The sequence below is a fragment of the Aquila chrysaetos genome, chromosome 11, assembly GCF_900496995.4.
Source record: "Aquila chrysaetos chrysaetos chromosome 11, bAquChr1.4, whole genome shotgun sequence".
Classification (NCBI taxonomy): Eukaryota; Metazoa; Chordata; class Aves; order Accipitriformes; family Accipitridae; genus Aquila; species Aquila chrysaetos.
The window spans coordinates 30,106,378-30,126,091 of NC_044014.1; the positions used below are offsets into that span (position 1 = coordinate 30,106,378).

The 19,714-nt window shown below is 36.8% G+C and overlaps 1 protein-coding gene across 1 annotated transcript in view; it reads left to right on the forward strand.

The window, feature by feature from the left end:
• NRG3 (neuregulin 3) overlaps positions 1-19,714 on the forward strand; it is a 436,672-nt gene that overhangs the window by 163,653 nt on the left and 253,305 nt on the right. Inside the window, 1 exon segment of the mRNA XM_030030263.1 lies at positions 12,675-12,804. Coding sequence (XP_029886123.1) covers positions 12,675-12,804 — 130 coding nt within the window.

A 19,714-nucleotide genomic window follows, 5' to 3' on the forward strand; every position in this document is an offset into this window, starting at 1 on the left:
TGGAGAACCTCGGCCTTGTCAGCATTGTTAGTGACCAGTTTCCCTGTCCTGTTTAGCCATGGGCCTGTGTTTTCCCTGTGCTTCTGTTTGCTATAAAAAAAAAATAAATCTATAAAATGACACAAAACTTTGTTTCAGAAGAACTGTCCTATACTGTAGCATGTATAAAGATGTGCAAATACAGATTATTACAGGTCTGTGATTGAAAAAGCATTGGTGCTCAGTGAGGACACTTGCCGGTTATCATTACTGGCCTTCATTATCAGTTTTAGTGTTTCTTTCCTTTAGCAATAGCTGGGGAAGCTAAAGCCCCCTACAATTACTAAGCAGCAATATTTACCTTTTTAGTCTGTTGTGTATGCATTGTGCTGCTTATTTACATACACAAACCATAAGCTTTTGGAAAAAATAGCCAGTCCTTCCAGGAATGCCCAGGTCTTCTGAGCTGAAAGCTTTGTAAGTTGTTTGCGAAAAAGGGTGAGTCATATTATTATGTTCATAAGAGAAAACCAAACATGTTTGTTCTGAACTGCTTGTTGTAGTTAATAGTCTGAGCAGACTTACAGTTGTACCTCTTCTAATTTCTTAGTAAAATCAGTCCTTTCTCAGCAATGTCTGGATAAGTTATACATAACTTTCCAAATGTTTAAAAATAATCTCTACATAAAAGTGAGCTTTGCAGGGAAGATTACTAATAGCATCATGGCAATGAGTATCTTTGTATTATAACATAATGTCTCTTCCTCATATTTTGCATAGCACTTTTATTTTCTATTTTAACCTTTGTATTTTGCCAATGTTTAGAAGGAATAATTTAGTAAGTCTTTAAAATACAAAGGTAATTGAATTCTTATCACACTTTAAAGAATTTGCAGATGGTCCTAATGAGCTGTAAATCACAAAATACTTGTTCCCAGAAGAATTTTTCTTACAAGACAGTTATTCTTAGGAAAGGAAGATTGCTTCAGTGTTGATAATGTTTGCTCTATCGCTATTGAATGCTAACTAATTGTAATTTTCCATTACTTCACAACAGTACAGCCTACCTAGCTGCTATCTGTGATATGATTACTATGTAAGGACAAAAAAGTATTGGAGATGCCTGAGCAGTCAAAAGAAGAGTCATTAATATGAGTGAATGTCAGCTCAAGCATTCATCAATATTAGTTCAACAGATTTTTGAAAGCAGAATTCACAGAATGCCCATTGCTGATAACAGTATAGCATCCTTTTATATTAAGCAGTAAAATCACCTTTGCTCTTCTGAGAAGTGGTTTAGGCATATCTGCAATCTTAAATGTTACATCTCATTTTCTCATCATTTTCAAAAAGCCCTGTAAGGGTGCCCTTTAAGGGTATTAAGTCAGAAAAAGTAAAGTGATAAAACAGTTCCCATCCTTAATTTGGCATATATTGAACTTTTAATTTCTACTAAGAAACTCTTAAGGAGCTGTGTCATACATCAATGAAACTATTTCAGTTGTGTAGCTTTCAGTTTGGTTGGTTTGTGTGGTGTTTTTTTTTTTTTAAATCAGCTCCAGAGTATTGCCTTATCTATTCTCAGAGGCTGATATAAGGAGGCAAAAAAAAAATGTGAATGAGGGTTACTATGCAGTGCAACAGGTGGCTATAAGGTGTTGTAGAATATCTGTCCTTGGAGATTTTAAAAAATCAGCTGGACTTACTACAGCATCCTGATCTTGTAATAAAAGTTAACCGTACTTTGAGCAGGAGGTCTGATGAGATATCTTCCAATTTAAATTATTTATAATTTTGTGGAAAAACATGTGGGCAACAGCTTGGTCTGCAGAAAAACCAGAAGTCATTAGTTTTTCCTTTTTTTTAACTTTTTTTTTCCTTCTATAAAACTCTCAAGTGGCAGTTATGTGCATTAGAGTTAGTTAAAGGTTTCTCAGCTGTGGGGGCATAATTTGATTTGGTGATAGCATCAGCAGAGCAAATGCTGGGTGGCAGGATGCAGGTGATGATAAAGGTCAGGTCAGTTAAGGTCCAGGAGCTGAGACAATCAGTGTTTGGGATCTTTCAACTAGGAATTTGAGCTGTCACAGACTTTTATGCATGCATTTCAGCTTTCCTGAGTGATGGAAGGGTGAAACGGGTTGGGAAAGGGACATCAAAACAGGGCATCTACCTCCCTCCTGAGACCCGCAGAAACTTTTATTCTCCCCTCTGCCCTCACCATGTGCGGGGGAAAAGGGTTGTCTGATATGCTGATAAAGGAGAAAATCTTAATCGCTTCATCCAAAAGAAAAGAGTAGGTGATTTAATTAAGCTTTCGTTTTATGTTGAAATAAATTTAAACTACAAGGTAATTGTTCTTGTTTACCAGTATCTGTCCATTGCACAAATACTTTTCGTAGTTATCTATTATGCAGTTTTCACATAAAAGTGAAGAGTCTATGGAGTCTTAACTAATCTGGTATGGTGGGTTGACCCTGGCTGGATGCCAGGTGCCCACCAAAGCTGCTCTATCACTCCCCTCCTCAGCTGCACAGGAGAGAGAAAATGTAACAAAGGGCTCATGGGTTGAGATAAGGAGAGGGTGAGATCACTCACCAAACCACCATCACGGGCAAAACAGACTCGACTTGGGAAAATTAGTTTAATTTATTATCAAGGAAATCAGAGTAGGATTATGAGAAATAAAACCAAATCTTAAAAACACCTTCCCCCCACCCCTCCCTTCTTCCCGGGCACAGCTTCACTCCTGAATTCTCTACCCCCTCCCCCACAGCAGCGCAGGAGGACAGGGAATGGGGGTTGGGGTCAGTTCATCACCCACTGTCTCTGCCGTTCCTTCCTCCTCAGAGGCAGGGCTCCTCACACTCTTCCACTGCTCCAGCGTGGGGTCCCTCCCATGGGAGACAGTCCTCCACGAACTTCTCCAGTGTGTGTCCTTCCCACGGGCTGCAGTTTTTCATGAACTGCTCCAGCATGGGTCCCTTCCAGGGGGTGCAGTCCTTCAGGCACAGACTGCTCCAGCGTGGGTCCCCCATGGGGTCACAAGTCCTGCCAGAAAACCTGCTCCAGCGTGGGCTCCTCTCTCCAGGGGGCCGCAGGTCCTGCCAGGAGCCTGCTCCAGCGCAGGCTTCCCACGGGGTCACAGCCTCCTTCGGGCACCCACCTGCTCCGGCGTGGGGTCCTCCCCGGGCTGCAGGTGGATATCTGCTCCACCGTGGACCTCCCTGGGCTGCAGGGGGACAGCCTGCCTCACCACGGTCTTCCCCACGGGCCGCAGGGGAATCTCTGCTCCGACGCCTGGAGCATCTCCTCCCCCTCCTTCTTCACTGACCTGGGGGTCTGCAGGGTTGTTTCTCTCACATATTCTCACTCCTCTCTTCAGCTGCAGTCACTGTTCCCCAGTAACTTTTTTCCCCTTCTTAAATCTGTTCTCCCAGAGGCACTACCGCTGTCGCTGATGGGCTTGGCCTTGGCCAGTGATGGGTCTGTCTTGGAGCCGTCTTGCACTGTCTCTGTCAGACACAGGGGAAGTTTCTAGCACCTTCTCACAGAAGCCACTCCTGTACCTCTCCCCACTACCAAAATCTTGCCATGCAAACCCAATACATCTGAATTGGTGATTGGAGTTTGTAGAATGAACTGCTGAAGGTTTATTGCGGGGTTGTGATGACACTTATGTGTAAAGGATAAAGAAACTGGATTGTTGATGTGACTTGTGATGCGAATTGGGTGATGTGGAACAAGACAGAGCTACATGTGGGACCTGCTGGAATTAGGCTACAGTTCATTCCAGCACTGTTACCTCTGAGCTGTAGCACAGGTGGGTGCAGGAGGAACTACCTGCACATACAAGCATAGACATCAAGATCCAAGGTTTCTGTCATTATCTTTCTCTCCCCTGGTCCTTGCATCTAAACTCCGACCCCCACACTGTGCTTCATGGGCAGGAGGAAAGAGAAGACAGATGTGATCCAAGAAATAAAAACATTTGGAGCACTGTTAATTGGGTTTTTTTAGTACATGTAGTAATGATTGTAACACCACTTTTATACTCCTTCTGTAGCAATATTGAGTTATTTAGGTCATTGCACTGCTCTTGTATTTTCTTCTGTTTCCTTCTTCTCTATTTCTTCTTGTAGTTCCTTTTCTTTATATTTCCAAATATATCAGATTTGAAAGTGCTAAGTTCTGAAACTCTTCACTTTAAGTTATTTACAAGGAACTCCAACCAAATCCAGTTAAAATAACAGTCCTCCCTAGGCAATGAGATTTGAATCCTCCTGAGATCACTTGAAGCTGAGCATGAAAAATAAAGGAAAATTGTTTTGATTTGTTTAAGGCAACTGTATTTTTATTATTATTCTTGATAAATAATGATTAATCATTGCTGCAAACTAGTATTTTCTTCAGTAGCCAAACTGAGCCGAAAATGTTTCATCACAAACTTCCTGATGCACTCTACTCTAGATTTGATATACTAAGTTTTGTTTGAATTTTTTTTTTTTTTTTCATTGCAGAGTGCTGGTGGTTGCAGATATCACAGATGTAGTGTATTATTCTTGCTTTCTTCTAGCATCTTTTAACATATGCACCTATGCAGAATTGTTCTGTGGTGTTTTTTTTTCCTCCACCCTAAGGTTTGATTGCACCCCTGGAAGCCTTTGTCTTTTTCTTTTTTTTTCTTTTTCTTTTTACTGTTTTGCTTTTGTGCTGCAGTCACTTAATTTAACTGTATTTTAGTTTCTCCATCAATTGGAGACTATTTCCTAGAGCTATTTCCACATCCCCAAAAGGGTGTTGCCTTTTGGTGCAATGGTGCCATCCAGTCTCAAGGGCTTTTGGTGACTCCACTGATGTCAGTATACTGAGAGAGGAGGGACTGCTAGGGGTCAAAGGAGAGAGAAGCCCTGGGTGGTGGTGGTGGTGGTGGATCCACTTTTGGCACAATCTTGAGTATGCCACTTTTTCATTGAATTCCTCTGTGAATTTCTTTTAGATCAATTAATAAGAAGATCTACCAAAGGACACCTGAATACATGTCTGATTGGCAAAAGCACTTTGCACCTAGAGTGCCCATCAGAACTGTCATGACTCAATTTTCAAAATAACTCTTCACATTGAACGTTAAAACCTTTTAGAGTTTTAGTCACTCCTGTTTCTTTGGCTCCTAGACGTTGAACTTCTGAAAAACCCTGGCCTTTTGTGTCTCACGGGGATCTCTCCTGAGTCATCTCCCATTTGTTCAGCTTTCACTGATTTCAGTTTGAGCGGTACAGGAGAATGCAGCCTCTGATGTGCAATTCTGCACATACAGAGAAGAATTTCATTGGTATTCAGGGTTCAGTATTTAAGTTCTGACAGACGTGATCAGATAACATATTCTGAAGTGATGCTAGCTTTATTTGCTTTTCTGCTTTTGAGTTTCAGTTGCAAGATACCATTAAGTGGGCATGTTTTTTGTACATTGTTTTTAGAAATAGTGGTTGCTTGGTTTGGTTTTTTTAAGTCATTGTCGTGGTTTAACCCCAGCCAGCAACTAAGCACCACGCAGCCGCTCACTCACTCCCCCCCCACCCAGTGGGACGGGGGAGAAAATCAGGAAAAGAAGCAAAACCCACGGGTTGAGATAAGAACAGTTTAATAGAACAGAAAAGAAGAAACGAATAATGATAATGATAACACTAATAAAATGACAACAGCAACAATGAAAGGATTGGAATGTACCAATGATGCGCAGTGCAATTGCTCACCACCCGCCGACCGGCACCCAGCTAGTCCCCGAGCGGCGATTCCCCGCCCCCACTCCCCAGTTCCTATACTGGATGGGACGTCCCATGGTATGGAATACACCGTTGGCCACTTTGGGTCAGCTGCCCTGGCTGTGTCCTGTGCCAGCTTCTTGTGCCCCTCCAGTTTTCTCGCTGGCTGGGCATGAGAAGCTGAAAAATCCTTGACATTAGTCTAAACACTACTTAGCAACAACTGAAAACATCAGTGTTATCAACATTCTTCGCATACTGAACTCAAAACATAGCACCGTACCAGCTACTAGGAAGACAGTTAACTCTATCCCAGCTGAAACTAGGACAGTCATGAAAGTAAGAGTTTTGCAGCAAGCAAGCACATGATATTTTGCTAATAATGCACTAGTAGTGTGAAAATCCTTTAATATATTTTTCAAGATGTGGATTAGTGTTTGTGTGTAGTGATTTCAAACTGATAAAGCATTTGGAAAATGTGAACAACATTTATTTCTGGAACAAGGTCACACTTTACGAATTAATTTTGGAGTCGGAGTGTGCGCTGATTTTTGGAGGGGTGACTGTCTCTCTTTAATTGCTTGTATTTTTCTGGAGCTTGAGCTGTTGTTACTATGCAGTTGCAGTTGCGATGCTGTGTTCTGGTGATACGGGGAGAAAAGCAGTCTGTTCAAGGATGTGGTTGGTCGTACCCACAGAGAGGTGTTCCACAGGAACGTGCTTGTCACATGAGCTTTCTTATATAATCCTCTGAATTAAATACAAAGGAAAAACGTTCAGACTGTCTCACTGATAACAATTTCAGCTACCTCCACAATCTGGCTGGGAAGCCAGCTAGTGTAAATGACAATGTTTTGATGCGTCTGCTGCTTTATCAATTTGTTGCTAAATTATACTGATTTGTTCATTTGAATCTGAAGGATAATAAAAAAGCTCCAAGTATTCCCATATCCATAGCACAATTTTGCTTTGTATCATGATGCAATCAAAGCCTTTAAAGTGTTATTGGATTAACTAAAATTTTGTCTGGCACAAAATGGCTAAGGGGTAGCTGCTTGAATAATCAGCATTCAGATTAGTGATTGCTAGTTAATACAAAACTGTCTCTGTAAAGGCAGTAAAATATTTTTCATATTTTCATTAAGTTTTTGGTTTTAATCATGGAAAAATGCATGCAAACAGTTCAAGTTTAAAACAAGAACCCTGTTGTTATTTTAAAAAATAAAGTTTTAACTTCTAGATATGTTTTATGGTTTTGCTCATATTTCATTACTAGAATTTTTAAATTCAATTATCCCAGCAATGTTCCATGGCTAATGCCAACTAGTGTTCAGTTAGCACTGACAAAGGGAGATCTCTGCATTGCATTAAACATGAGTATGTCTTGAATGTTTACTTTACAAATATTGACAACTTAAGAAGGAGTTAGCATCAGCTAAAGCTAAATCATAACAAAAACTTTCAAGTAATATTTAGGTTTTCTGCTCCTTCTCTGTTAATGAGTATCTTACTAGGGCTTGGTATCTTCTTCCCTTACCCACCTTTCATTTACTTCTAAAAGCACAGGAATAAAAATTTTGGGTTATATGGTTTTTAAGATTCAGGCTATTGTGAGTAAACAAAGTAATATATATACTATTTGGTGTATAATTTTCATTTTTTGCAAGACCTGTTCTACTAGGGCTACCACATAATTCTAAAATACCAGGAGAGAAGCACTGTGTGGTCCTGTAAGAACTGCAGGGAGCCCTGGTTATACTGAGTCATCGTAAATATTTTCCATTGACTTCACTGAACATAAAGTTTAACTCTCTGTATGCTATTAAATGACCTTTTATGTTACCTTCTTCATAGAATGCAATAGTGATATAAAAATATATTGTAAAAAATGTTTGGGGTTTTTGAGAAGTTTTGTTTGGGTTTGTTTTGGTTTGGTTTTTTTGGGTTTTTTTTTTTTTTGGTAACTGGAGTTGCACTGTCAGAGGAAGTCCAGTTGTTTGTAATTGGCTTAGTTTTTTGTAGTGCATTTCAAAATGAGATCAGATTTAAAATCAGCATCTCACTTTTTTTGGTGCCTCAGTAAGTCAGTTGTTCTCAGAGAAGTGGTCAGTTATAAATGGATAACAAGATAAAGGAAAAGCTAATTTGCATGTTGATAATGAATCTATAAAGCTGGTGATACCTAATGGTAATCAAAATATGCACTATTATTAAAAAGTCTTTCAGTGTGTAATCTCTGGCATTAACCAAAATATGGTGTCTTAAATATTCCTCCTTGGTAATGCGCTAAGAGGTTGCCATACATATGTTAGTAAGTGAATGTAGCTATTTATCTACAAAATTTGGATGCCTGTCCACTAGTGGCTTCAGAAAAGTTAACCTGGGTCTTTTTATCTGTTGTTCTCCTAGGCCATTTTCTTTACTCTCTCTATAGTAGCTAAGGCTGTCTATCTGGAATACAATGTTTACCATGAGGTGCATGCAGTGTGAGTATCACTTAAAGCTAGCATGGAAAACTTTTTTTATTTGAGACGTATCCAGTAAAATCTGTTTCTAAAGTCAGAACTCTGTAAGACAGATGCAATGGGTGGGAATCATTGCTGCTGCTGCAGTCTGAACAGAAACAGGTGCCACGAATGCTGGTGTTTCCCAGGATATTTTAAATCTTGCATTCTCTCCTTTCCTGCATTTGTCCTTTGCATTTACAGGTTTTTAATATCAGGGCATAGTACTGGAAACAAGGAATCTGGTAGCCTTGAAAGAGGAGATAGTATTTATAGTATCCATATCATGCCTTGAAGATCATTCAGTAAATTAGCTATAATGAGCCATCCTGTGCTGGTATAAACATGATGCAGTAGATTAATGAGACAAGAATACAAAGTCAGTGACACTTCTTTAGACCAAGCTTTAGACTTTAACAAAATAAGATAACATCTGAAACCTTCCTACTGTTTTTTTTCCAACATTTGTAAATCACTGCATTTTTTTTAACCAACTCCATACTTCTAAATAAAAGATCTTGAAGCCTTCCTTTGAAATGTGAACTGAATTCTTGTTCATTTGATTAAACAGTGATATCTGAGACTTGGCAATGGTATCTCCATTTCTGTAGTATGGGAATCGTGCATAAAGCTGTGCTGATAAAGTGAGGCAAGAAAAATAGAGCAAAAGTACCTAAAAATTCTTTATTCCAATTCAGTTGGAAAAATTCCAGCAGAAATCAATAGCCCCTGCTGCATTTGCATGAAACACTTGGACACTTGGCAATTAAAAAAAATGAAAAAGAAGACCTTAAGGGATTATGGATTATTGCTATTTAAGGACTGAATTCAAGGACATCTGAATACTTGACAGAAGTTCCCTTTTGTTACCTATAAATGTTTGGGTCTGTTACCTTTGTTCAAAGACTAGAAATAAATTAAAGAGCTTTACTAGTAATTTTGTGAATGCCTAGGTTTTACCAATTACTTAAAAAAAAAATAAAAATTCAGAATAGAATGGTTGGATACTTAGCAGGCTTCTGAAGCTATGAAGGACAATTCCACCATGGAAAAGTTAATTCGGTATTTGGTTAGGAGTCAAAAAAAAAAGGGGGGTGTGTGTGTATATAAGACAATAGGATTTATTGTTTATTAGAAGAAGAATCAAGAAAACTGTATAGTCTCTACAGTGTTTTCCATTGTTTTGTTCTTTCTGTAGTTCTGTTTAGAACAAGTTTTTAGATTTTGTTTTTTCAATATTTAATGAAGCTGTAACAGAGTTTGTTTCATCATGAGTGCAACATGAAATAACAGCAGGATTGTAACCTTTCAGAAAACTCGCATAGCCTGTATGTGAGTATATCCAGCAGAAAATACCAAACAGCTCTAGGGATATCTAGGATATCAATTAGTAACACAGCTTTTGAGCTTTTGAATGTTAGTGAATGACCTTTGCAGACCAGAGATCAGCTGTACAGAGACAGATGTTTCCCTGTGCATCAACCTGGTTAGACTTGCACAAATATTTTCAAGACAGAAAAGGCTGTAACTTAAAACTGACTTTTAATGAGACTGTATTTGTTTTTAAAAAAAAAAGTTAGAAATTATTGTGTACTTTTCAACATAAGGAGTGCTTTCCAAGGCTGTCATAAGAAGCTGTCAGCATCGTTGTTACCTACAACTGTTGTACTTAATTTGAAAGACCAGAGACGGAACTCAAAACAATGTAAGAAAAGCTTGGAATTATGTCTAAGTGGAGAAAATGAAGTATCACAACGTATGCTTGTTTATAAATAAAACAGGGCTTTGAGGGGAGCATTTTTGACTCCAGCCCCACATCGCTCTGCATGGGCAGAACACCATGTCACTCCTCTGGAAGTGTCAGAAACTCCAGTTCTGGAAGGCTGGCTTGCTGCAATGGCTGACCGTAGTTTGTCAAGAATTTATATCAGCAGAGAAGTCCAGTTACTTGTGTATTTTCCATTAGTAACCAAATTAAGGTATGCTGTAGCTGTATCTTCAGTGGCACTTTTGCCAGTATAAAACGGCACGTGCTCAGTCTTAGCTCTGCTCTGACACTGCTGAATTGGCAAAAGTTTCTGCTGTGGACTTGATTTAATCTTGAATAATATTGAACAGAGAAGTGACTAAAATAAAACAGAACAAAACCTCTGAAGAATATATTTAATCTAAAACTTTAAAATGCTGACCTTGACAAGGTATTTTTTAGCTAATTATGGTAGGAGTATCCTGCACTTCAAACACTGTGCTCTGAGAATTCACTACATCACTACCTCAAAGACACGCTTTGTGATACTGTGTGTCTCCTTAGTTTTGCTCTTGTCCTTTGGGGCCATCTCAGATTACTTTGGTCTGTGTAATGTAACTACCTTTATATAGGTATTTGCACAGGTTGTTTCTTCAGAGCAGGCTGAGAGATAAGTGTTGTGTTCTTTATAGCCATATCAAGTTGAGTTGCCGCTCATCAAACAGTTTTAGTTACCTTTTGTAATTATCACAAGTGCTTTCAAATAATATTATCTTCAGTTCCCTTATTTAAAAAGGATAGAAATATATCTTATTACTGTTGTTTGTATTTTTTTGCCTAAGCAAATTTTAAATGGTCATTTAAGTGCTCCTGTGTAAAATTGACCTTAAAAGGTAACTGGACTACCTTTTTTTCTACCTGAAAATTTTTTTGTTACGTAAAACCTGATCATTCTTGAAATGTCAACAGTGATGTGCTAATCACTGTTTGCATTTACAAACATCTTGTATTATTTCCAAAGTTCAATTTGATACATTTCACTTCAGGGTTTGCTTGCAGTCATTAAAAACATAGTAGTTTTTATATAGCCTGCATCTTTTTTGTAAGTGTTGCTATCAGGGAAAATGGCAGGACCTTTCACTCTGAATCTGCAAAAACATTTGAAGGGAGACTGTTGGAGTTTATTCCCAGGATTTTTTTTCTCTCCACTGAAAATTTTAAACTACAATATCTTCTCTCGGGGCAGGGGGGAAGTGTTGTATACAAAGATTAGGGTGTGGATTTTCTTATTCTTTACAAATGTATTTTATTAATCTTCCTTCACTTTGGATAACAAGGAAAACTTGTAGCACTATTTTATTTAAACTACACTAAGAATAAAAAAAGTTACTTTGAAAGATTTTTGGAATATGTGAATTTTCTTGTAGAACTGTACTTACAGGTGTCTTGTATTTTAGTGTTTTGGTTTTCAACTTTGGTGTTAGCTTGGTGGATATTTACTTTGTATCAAGTTACGAGCAAAAAGCAAGTTTCTATGTTTATATAATCTTTAGTTTGCAAAGTTCCACCTGCATAGAGCACAGCTTCATTCCTTTGACAGCAGGCAACAGAATATTTTCTGATAGTCTGTATGGTATATAATGAAATGTTCTCTTGTAATTTCAATATATATTAGTATATTAGAACCTGGTCCTTGTCCCTGCAAAGTGAGTAGAAATTTTAACTTTGAGAGTTAAGATTGTATATGAAGGTTGAACCATGGTTCTGTGGAAATCATTGTCTACTTCGAAAGTCATACTTAATTAGAAAAATACTTGTCTTAGTGGAGAAAATTAAAATATCTGTCAGTCAGACATCTTCCTCTGAAAATTCCACTTTATTGTTGATTAATCCAACTGGATTGGGAAGGTTAAAGAGATATATTAGAAGACAGGAATGATAGCTCACCCTGACATACTGTCAGCCTATTCCAAATCTCGTTATCTAACTACATATTCCAAAGTTACAGCCAACAGTCCAAACTGTAATCAATTTTTTGAACTGTGTTGCAGCGCTGTTCGGATGTACCTGTAGAAACCTACAGATGATGTACCTGAAATGACACAGTCTATGGTGCATTGCTTGTATTCAAGTTCTGGGCCAGTTTTTGTGACTGGTGAATCAAATTATCACCGTCCTTAGGTTTTTGGCTTTGTTTTTTCTTTCATTGCTGTGGGGTTTGTCTTGGGGGAGGGAGGGTGTTAGGTTACTATATTAGCTACTTTTGCTCATTTTTAATGAAAAAAGTTGTGTATTTTATTTAAAACCATATTTCAGTGTATTAATATGAAAAAACTGTTCTGATTAAAGGATACAAAATAGGTGTGTTTACATTTTAGAAGGGATACTTTGGAAATTGGAAGTGGTTAAAATTATACTCAACTTTGCTGCAGTCTAGTTTGTTTTTCTGCTTATATTACCAAATATAAGATTCCTTCTGTGAATCTTTTTAAGAAGCTTGATTGCAAATAATACTGCAGTCACACTGAAGTTTGCTTGCCCCGTGCTTTTGCTGTTAATTAGTCTGTCTTGATCAGTTGATGTTACTGAGACCAATCTGATCACCTTTATTTAACATATACTATAAGAACATCCAACATTTAGCCTTACAGCATTTCTTTCCTTTTTTCGTTTTCTCCATAGATACTACAACGTATTCCACTGAGCGATCTGAGCACTTTAAGCCATGCAAAGACAAGGATCTTGCATATTGTCTCAATGAAGGGGAATGCTTTGTGATTGAAACCTTAACAGGATCACATAAACACTGCCGGTAAGTCATGTGCAAAGACGTTGCAAGAAAAGTCTTCAGTCCAAGGGGGACAGCATTAGAAAAAAAACAATCATTCAGACTTAGAATGTTATAAAGCAATAGAATTTGCCTCCAATTTGGTTGCCTCCCTCACAGTTGCGGGTTTTTTGTTTTTTTTTTTTACTAGTCTGTAATATTTATAAATAGAAACACAGAAATACAAAACCCAACATATTGATTACTTTTATAGATAAGAAGAATCTTCAGTATTCTGTTTTCTGATCATATAAACAATTAAGGATTAATGTTTTGGTTTTTACATATTAAAATCTTACGTTCCTCTACATACCAGAAGCATTCCTTTATTTTGGGTACTCAAAGTAGAGCTTTGACAATAGCTGTATGCACTGTTCGTTAAGAGAGAGGCAGAGTTGTTCAGTTAGTAATTTTAAGAATTAGGGTTTCTTAAGTTTAATTTCTGAAAGATAAAGTGGACTGTAATAGCCATCTGAAGCTGCTATACAGCTGTTGTACAGTTTTATACTCCTGAACTTCTGTTAATCATAGAATCATAGAATCATTCAGGTTGGAAAAGACCTTCAAGATCATCAGACCATCTTGAATGTATTTAAAAGAATGTCAGAAAAGAAAACCAGATCGCCACATATAATCATTGTAGATGTAGTGGCCAGTAAAAGGGAGTGATATGCAGAAGGAATACTGTAACATCTTCCTAAAGATGAGAATAAAAAAACTTCTGAACTGTTGAAGCAATCTTTTAAATAGAAGTGGTCAAAAATGAAAACCTGTACTTGTGATGTTTTAATTTACTCCTAAGATACTGTATTTGCCACACAGGTGTATCTTAAGATGCTTATATGCCCAAATTCTAAACTGAGCATCTCAATATTTATATATTTCTAATATAAATAATTAAAAGCAGCTAAGATACTCAGAAGCTTTCCTGAATGATTTGGGACTTAAGCTGCTAAATCCCACTGAAATTAGAAAAAGAAGTCATAAAATCACATGTGCCTGGTTTGAAAATGGAAATTTATGGATTTAAAGATTGATGAAAGTCTGCTTATCATCAGAAGAATATTCCTAAGATTTTTATTTTTAATATTATGCTGGTAATTTTTTTCCCATTCAGTTGTATATGCTTCAGTGACCATTCATTTCCCCTCTTTATTATATGTTTTCTTATGGCATGCTTATTAAATTAGATATTATGAGTTATTAATCATGGAAGAATGATGATTTTTTCAACTTCCATCATAAAACTTTACAGGTATTTTTTTCTCAAAGCAGGTGTGTGATTTTCAGTCTTTCTTAGAAGTGTCATGAGCTGTTAACAAGGGAATTCTATTGCTCAAATATTTAAGCATTTTTCATTGTCTGAATATTCAAACTCGACAAAACTGATACAGGGAGAAATGGATATATATGAGAATTTTTAATTAAGATGGTAAATTTATTAGCTAATTTCTTTGAACAGACTGTTCTAGTAAACTGTATGGATTAAAGTTTTAAGTACCTGCAGGAGTATTTGTCTGCCTTTGCCAAATTCTTGTTTATTTGCTGTGATTCTAATGCTGCAGTCTGACTAATTGTTAGAAGCTTTTCCATCCAAGCTTTTCCCCTTAACTAAACAAGCCAGGGTGTTGAGTTTTCATTCCTTCTAGCAGAGTGAAATTTTTTTATCACCTTCTCTTGTGTTATTCTTCCATAGGGAAATACGGGTATCATCTGTGAATCTGTTAGCTCCCGTGTGTAACAGATTTGCATTGCTTGTACAAGTTTCAGGCATTGACACATTCTCTGGGAATTAAACATCTGCTTATTTCAGTGGGTACTTTGAAGTGTGCAACACGAAAAGACGTGTATAAGGCAATAAAAATTCATATAGCAAGAGAAGACATATTTTAAAATTTAAAAGGTGATTAAACTAGTTATAATGCTTTGTTTAATTCTGTAAGGACCTTCAACACTGCAAACAGCAGCTTGTTCAGAATCACTTTTATGATACTGATATGTATGTCATTAATGAAGAGAAACCTTTTAATTTGACCTTCAAATTCTGTATCTCTGCCTTGGTAACAGACTATATGTCTCTTTGTCAGGGCCAGTGCTGTAGTGAGTGGAATGCAGGTGTTTGTCTCTCTGTAGCCTGAAATACCAGCTAGAATGTACACATATAGAAAAATACAATATTGATGTACTGTATTTGTCCTCTAACTAGAAAAAAAGTAATTTTCCCTGAGAACGAAAGGGTTATGGAATTCCCATTGCAATTAAAAGAATCATTTGAATACAGAATTCTGAAGACTTAGAGAATGAAATGATACTTTGTTCTTAGAATCAAGCTGCATTGTGTATTCTCATTGGGAGTTTGATTTTGCATCTGTTCTGGGAACAGAGCACCAATTTACTGAAATGGGAATTTGCCATTGGAACAGCTGCAGATGGAAGACCTTGATGTAGCAAAAAACTTTTGTCCCACTTTGTCAGGTTTAAAGAGTGTTAGTAGATTATATGCTTAGGCAGTTGAGCAGTTGTTCTTGTTGTGTGTACCTGTTTAAGGACAAATATGCTAATGATTATTAAAGCAAAAAAAAAAAAAGGAGATTTGCTAGCGATTAATAAATATTTGAGTTACATCCTGGACCTCTTCTGTATCCTCATGAACCACCCTCTCCATGCAAACAATCTCAACCGGCAGTTCAAGCACCTTTAGGAGTTGATAAAATTCATCATGCTCTTGTTCGACAGTAGGAGATGAGCACATGTTGAACTCCAGCAGTCAGTAATGACATTGGCAGCTGGATGTTGTAGAGCACTGGCTCTATAACTTTTTTCTGTTTTGTGAGATACATGATTTACCTAGTTCGAACCTGTAATTGTGGAGAGTGGGACTAGCATGCACCTTGGTAAAGAGGGAGGCCATGTTGCAGGAGACCACTGGGAATACAGTAAATGAGGAGGTCTGAAGCAGCCCTGCTCATGCATCTTCCATTGTTATCCACCTCCAGAGGAGGTGTCCTGAAGTCATGGAATTTTTTTTTTTTAGCTTAGTTGACAACTGGAGGAGAAAAATACAGGAATGGTTATAGTTTCAAATTCTATAATTCCATTTTTGTTTGAACGTCTACATTTTACTGTCTCTGGGTGAAAATTTGCCTGGGGATGTAAACTGGCAGAGTTTTCCTGCGTGGTTAGGTAACAAACAATATATACTGGATGATGTTTGTGCTATTTTAAAGGTGTGACTTCAGTATTTATTTTTGTGAATGGTTTAACACGAGCTTGTTTTAAGGATAGGGTAGGTTAACAGTAGGGAAACTTCATATTTAGCTTCTCCATATGCTGAATTTTTTTCCCTGTTGCCTTCTTGAGAATTTAAGCTGAATGGTGAGGGTACTTTTATTTGTTATTTACACAAAACAAATCAAGTACACAGTCAACACTGACACATCAGCATTTAACTGGGTATTACATAATGTAGGCTATAAAAAAAGAAGTTTAGGTTTTGTCTGCACAATTTTATTTCACAGACCCTATCTCAAGTCACTCTAGGTTTTTGGGGTTGGTTTTCTTTTTTTTTTTGGAGTGAATCCTTCTACTTTTTTTTTTTTTTAGTACATTTTCTTCTGATTACCTATTTAGGACTGGAAAACACTGTATGAATGAGTGGCTAAAACTTTTGAGGGAAGAAGAGGATTGCACTGTTAAATTTCTCTTCTGAAAGAAGCTGTTAAAACTATTGTGTCTGCACTGGAAATCTTGGCATTGGCAGTGAACTCTAATGTACTTTTCACAGATTTGAGAATGTTGGCTGAGATATTCCTTTTGTCCTTTGTTCCTGTCCTTCATCTCTCTTTCGTGAAGCAAGCAGTATAAAACCTGAATAAGTTTTCTAACAACAGAGAGTGAAAGAATAGACTCACAAATGTACAATAAACAAAACATCATTCCCTGTTAACCAGATTACAGCAGGTTGTACACATGCATCCAAAGAGCACTACTGTGGTTACTATCCCAGAGTTTTCAGATTTCATAGGACATTCTACTTTTTATGCATCCATCTTGTTCTGATGGATGAATTTTGAGCTTGGTGATCTTGCCCGTTTTTATGCATAAAAATTTCCATTTTTACAATTAGTTGATTAAAAAATGGTACCAGCGTTGCTCAGCTTTGTTTAAAATTTGTTGTGAGACCAGAAGGATTGAATTCCTTTTTAATGAAAGTCTGATTTGGATGAATGTTTATAGACTGTCAGGTTTTATTGTGAGTCTTTTGCATAGTAGTAACTGTAATCCAGGCATAGCCCTTGCTGTCAGTAAAAGCAGGAGAAAGGGATCAAACAGATTGTACTTTAGAACAGCTCTGAGCATGGCATATGATACCTGCACTTAACCGTAAGTTAAAAATCTAAAAAGATAAGAGTATCATTTCCCTGGTTTAGTTATGTGGCTTGTTATCTAGGCTTTTGGAGTCTGACTTAGGTGTTTTAAAATACCACCTACTCCATTTTGTGTGTTCCCCCCATCTTGTTTTATAATGACACTTTTCCAGAACGGTTCCAACATGTAAATAAAGCAAACACAGAAAATTATTCACTACTGAATAGCATTGAATAAATAAAACATTTCATTTATGTCACAATATTACAAGGTTAGTTTCATCAAAAATAATCCATTGCATTAAGCTGACAATGTAACATACAGCTACAAGAATTTAAAGGAGGAAGAAAGCTGTGCTTAAAATTTAGGATACTTTCCATGTCAAGGGCAATCAACAGACCTCCTGTTGTGAAAATTATCGGTTTATGAGCATAGCTCTAACACGTATCTAGATTATATTTGCGTAGTTGCACACAACGTTAAATGGAAATGCTGTCATTTTTACTTTCACATTTACTTTAGAAAAGCTGAGGTGAACTTGAAATACCACATTAGGTAGCTTCAAGTTGTTGTCAAGCAACTGTATTTTAATATAGATACCACATTGTGTTATTATTACATCACCTGCTTATTCAGCAGTGCTTTTGCAACTCGTGGTTGCCTTCAGCAATGTGGTTGTTTCTGTTAGCTCAAGTGAAATAGCCTGTGTGCCTAAAGCATTGTGACTGTGATACTTTTCAAGGCTCAGGCCTGTAGGAAGTCAGGAAGCAGAAATTCTGGCCAAGAAGTCTGTCACATGGACTGCACATCCCAAGGGTAGAATCAGCTCAGCTATATTCAAATACTCAAAACAGTGCTAGTAAACAAAAAAATAAGTAAAAGCCTTTATTTCTTTAAGTAATATTCATGAAAAAATCTGCAGTTTGACTACTTTTCCCTTTTTTATTGGAAAACCTAATGCTTATCTTACCTAGTTTTAGATATTTCTTTTCCTTCATACGAAAAACCCAAACAGAAAACACCCCTAAAAACCTAACCCCTTCTGTGCATTCTCTTTCAAGGTCCTGCCCCTTGAAATTACAGGAAGAGATTGCATGGCTTTGCTGTCACATACCTGTTTTATCCTTTTAAACCTTTTTAGATATGAACCATGAAGAAGAACGGTTTCTAAAACTCAAAATGAAATGGTGTTAAAGACCAAGACTTGTACTTGTTACCTAGGTATCTAACTTTTTTGGTATTACCCAGTCTTACATGATTTTTACCATTTGGTCTGAAATTTTCTGTAATCAACACATAAGACTTGAGCTCATTTAATTAGAATCAGTTAATCAGAATCAAAACTAAATTTTGTCCAAATTCTAAACTTCACCTGCATAAAACCAGTACTTTCTCTGTTATCCCTACTTTTTTTCTAACAGTCCTCTAAAATTAAAACCCTTCCAGTCTGATATTATGGTATAAGAATTCAATAAATAACAAGTAGTTTTTAAATTTAAAGATTGAGTCTTTTAACATACTCCCCTGGTGAAATAGTGCAAGAACATTATGTGATGCGCACACTAAACATGGCTGTGTTCAATAACACCTGATTCATGCTTTCATAATTTAACATTCAGAAGATAGAGGCTCTCAAGCAAGCTTCTTGTCAAAGTATTTTAATTATTGATTAATTTTCACAGTCTCAACAGTCTATTTTACAGTGGTTTTTGTTTACAGATTTTCCCCTAAATTATTGCATTTAGCAGATACTTACCTTCTTCAATCTTCTGTAACTTCTGCGGTAGAAAATACTTTCAGCTTGAAAAATATATATCTATGCAAATTGAAAAGTCTTACGAAGTTCAATTACTTTCAAATATCTGCAAAACTGAGTGTTTTAATCCAGCAGTGTAACAGTCTGTATTGCAAACGTCATGACAGACATTTCCCTTGATGTGTTTACAAAAATTCACCCTTGAGCACATGCTTAACTTTTTCAGTACTGCAATAAATCAGTGTTTATTACTGTTGTTGCTGTTCACATAGTATCATTCCTTCAAGCAGCTCTATGCACTAGAGAAGTCACTGGCAAGACATCTGTTATCCATTTATCAGTCTTAAACATTTTCTGAAAACAAGTTTGTATTAGTCTTTTTATTTGGGGGAGGATAAATTAATTTCACGGTAAAAAGAAATACAGAATAAAATAAAGCTTTGTATTTAGTGATAGTTTTAAGTTTCTATCGAGATGCTATAGTCTGTGTACATAGTATTTCAGGTTTTATTTGCTTTCTGTTGAGCACCTTAACCAGGCCAGATTTTCTAATGGTTTCCCTTCAAAAAACTTTGATTATGAAATGGTGTAATTTCCTGGTTCCATTTCTGTCTCTTGAAGTCGTGAAATTTACACTCCTGCTTCAGGTTATGATCAAGATGCACTTTTCCAGTCAGAGCAATAAGGTAAAACTCACAATACTGTACACATAAAATGCATGTCCAGATATTTAAATTACTTACTAATTTAACTTAATTCACTTGTGATTCA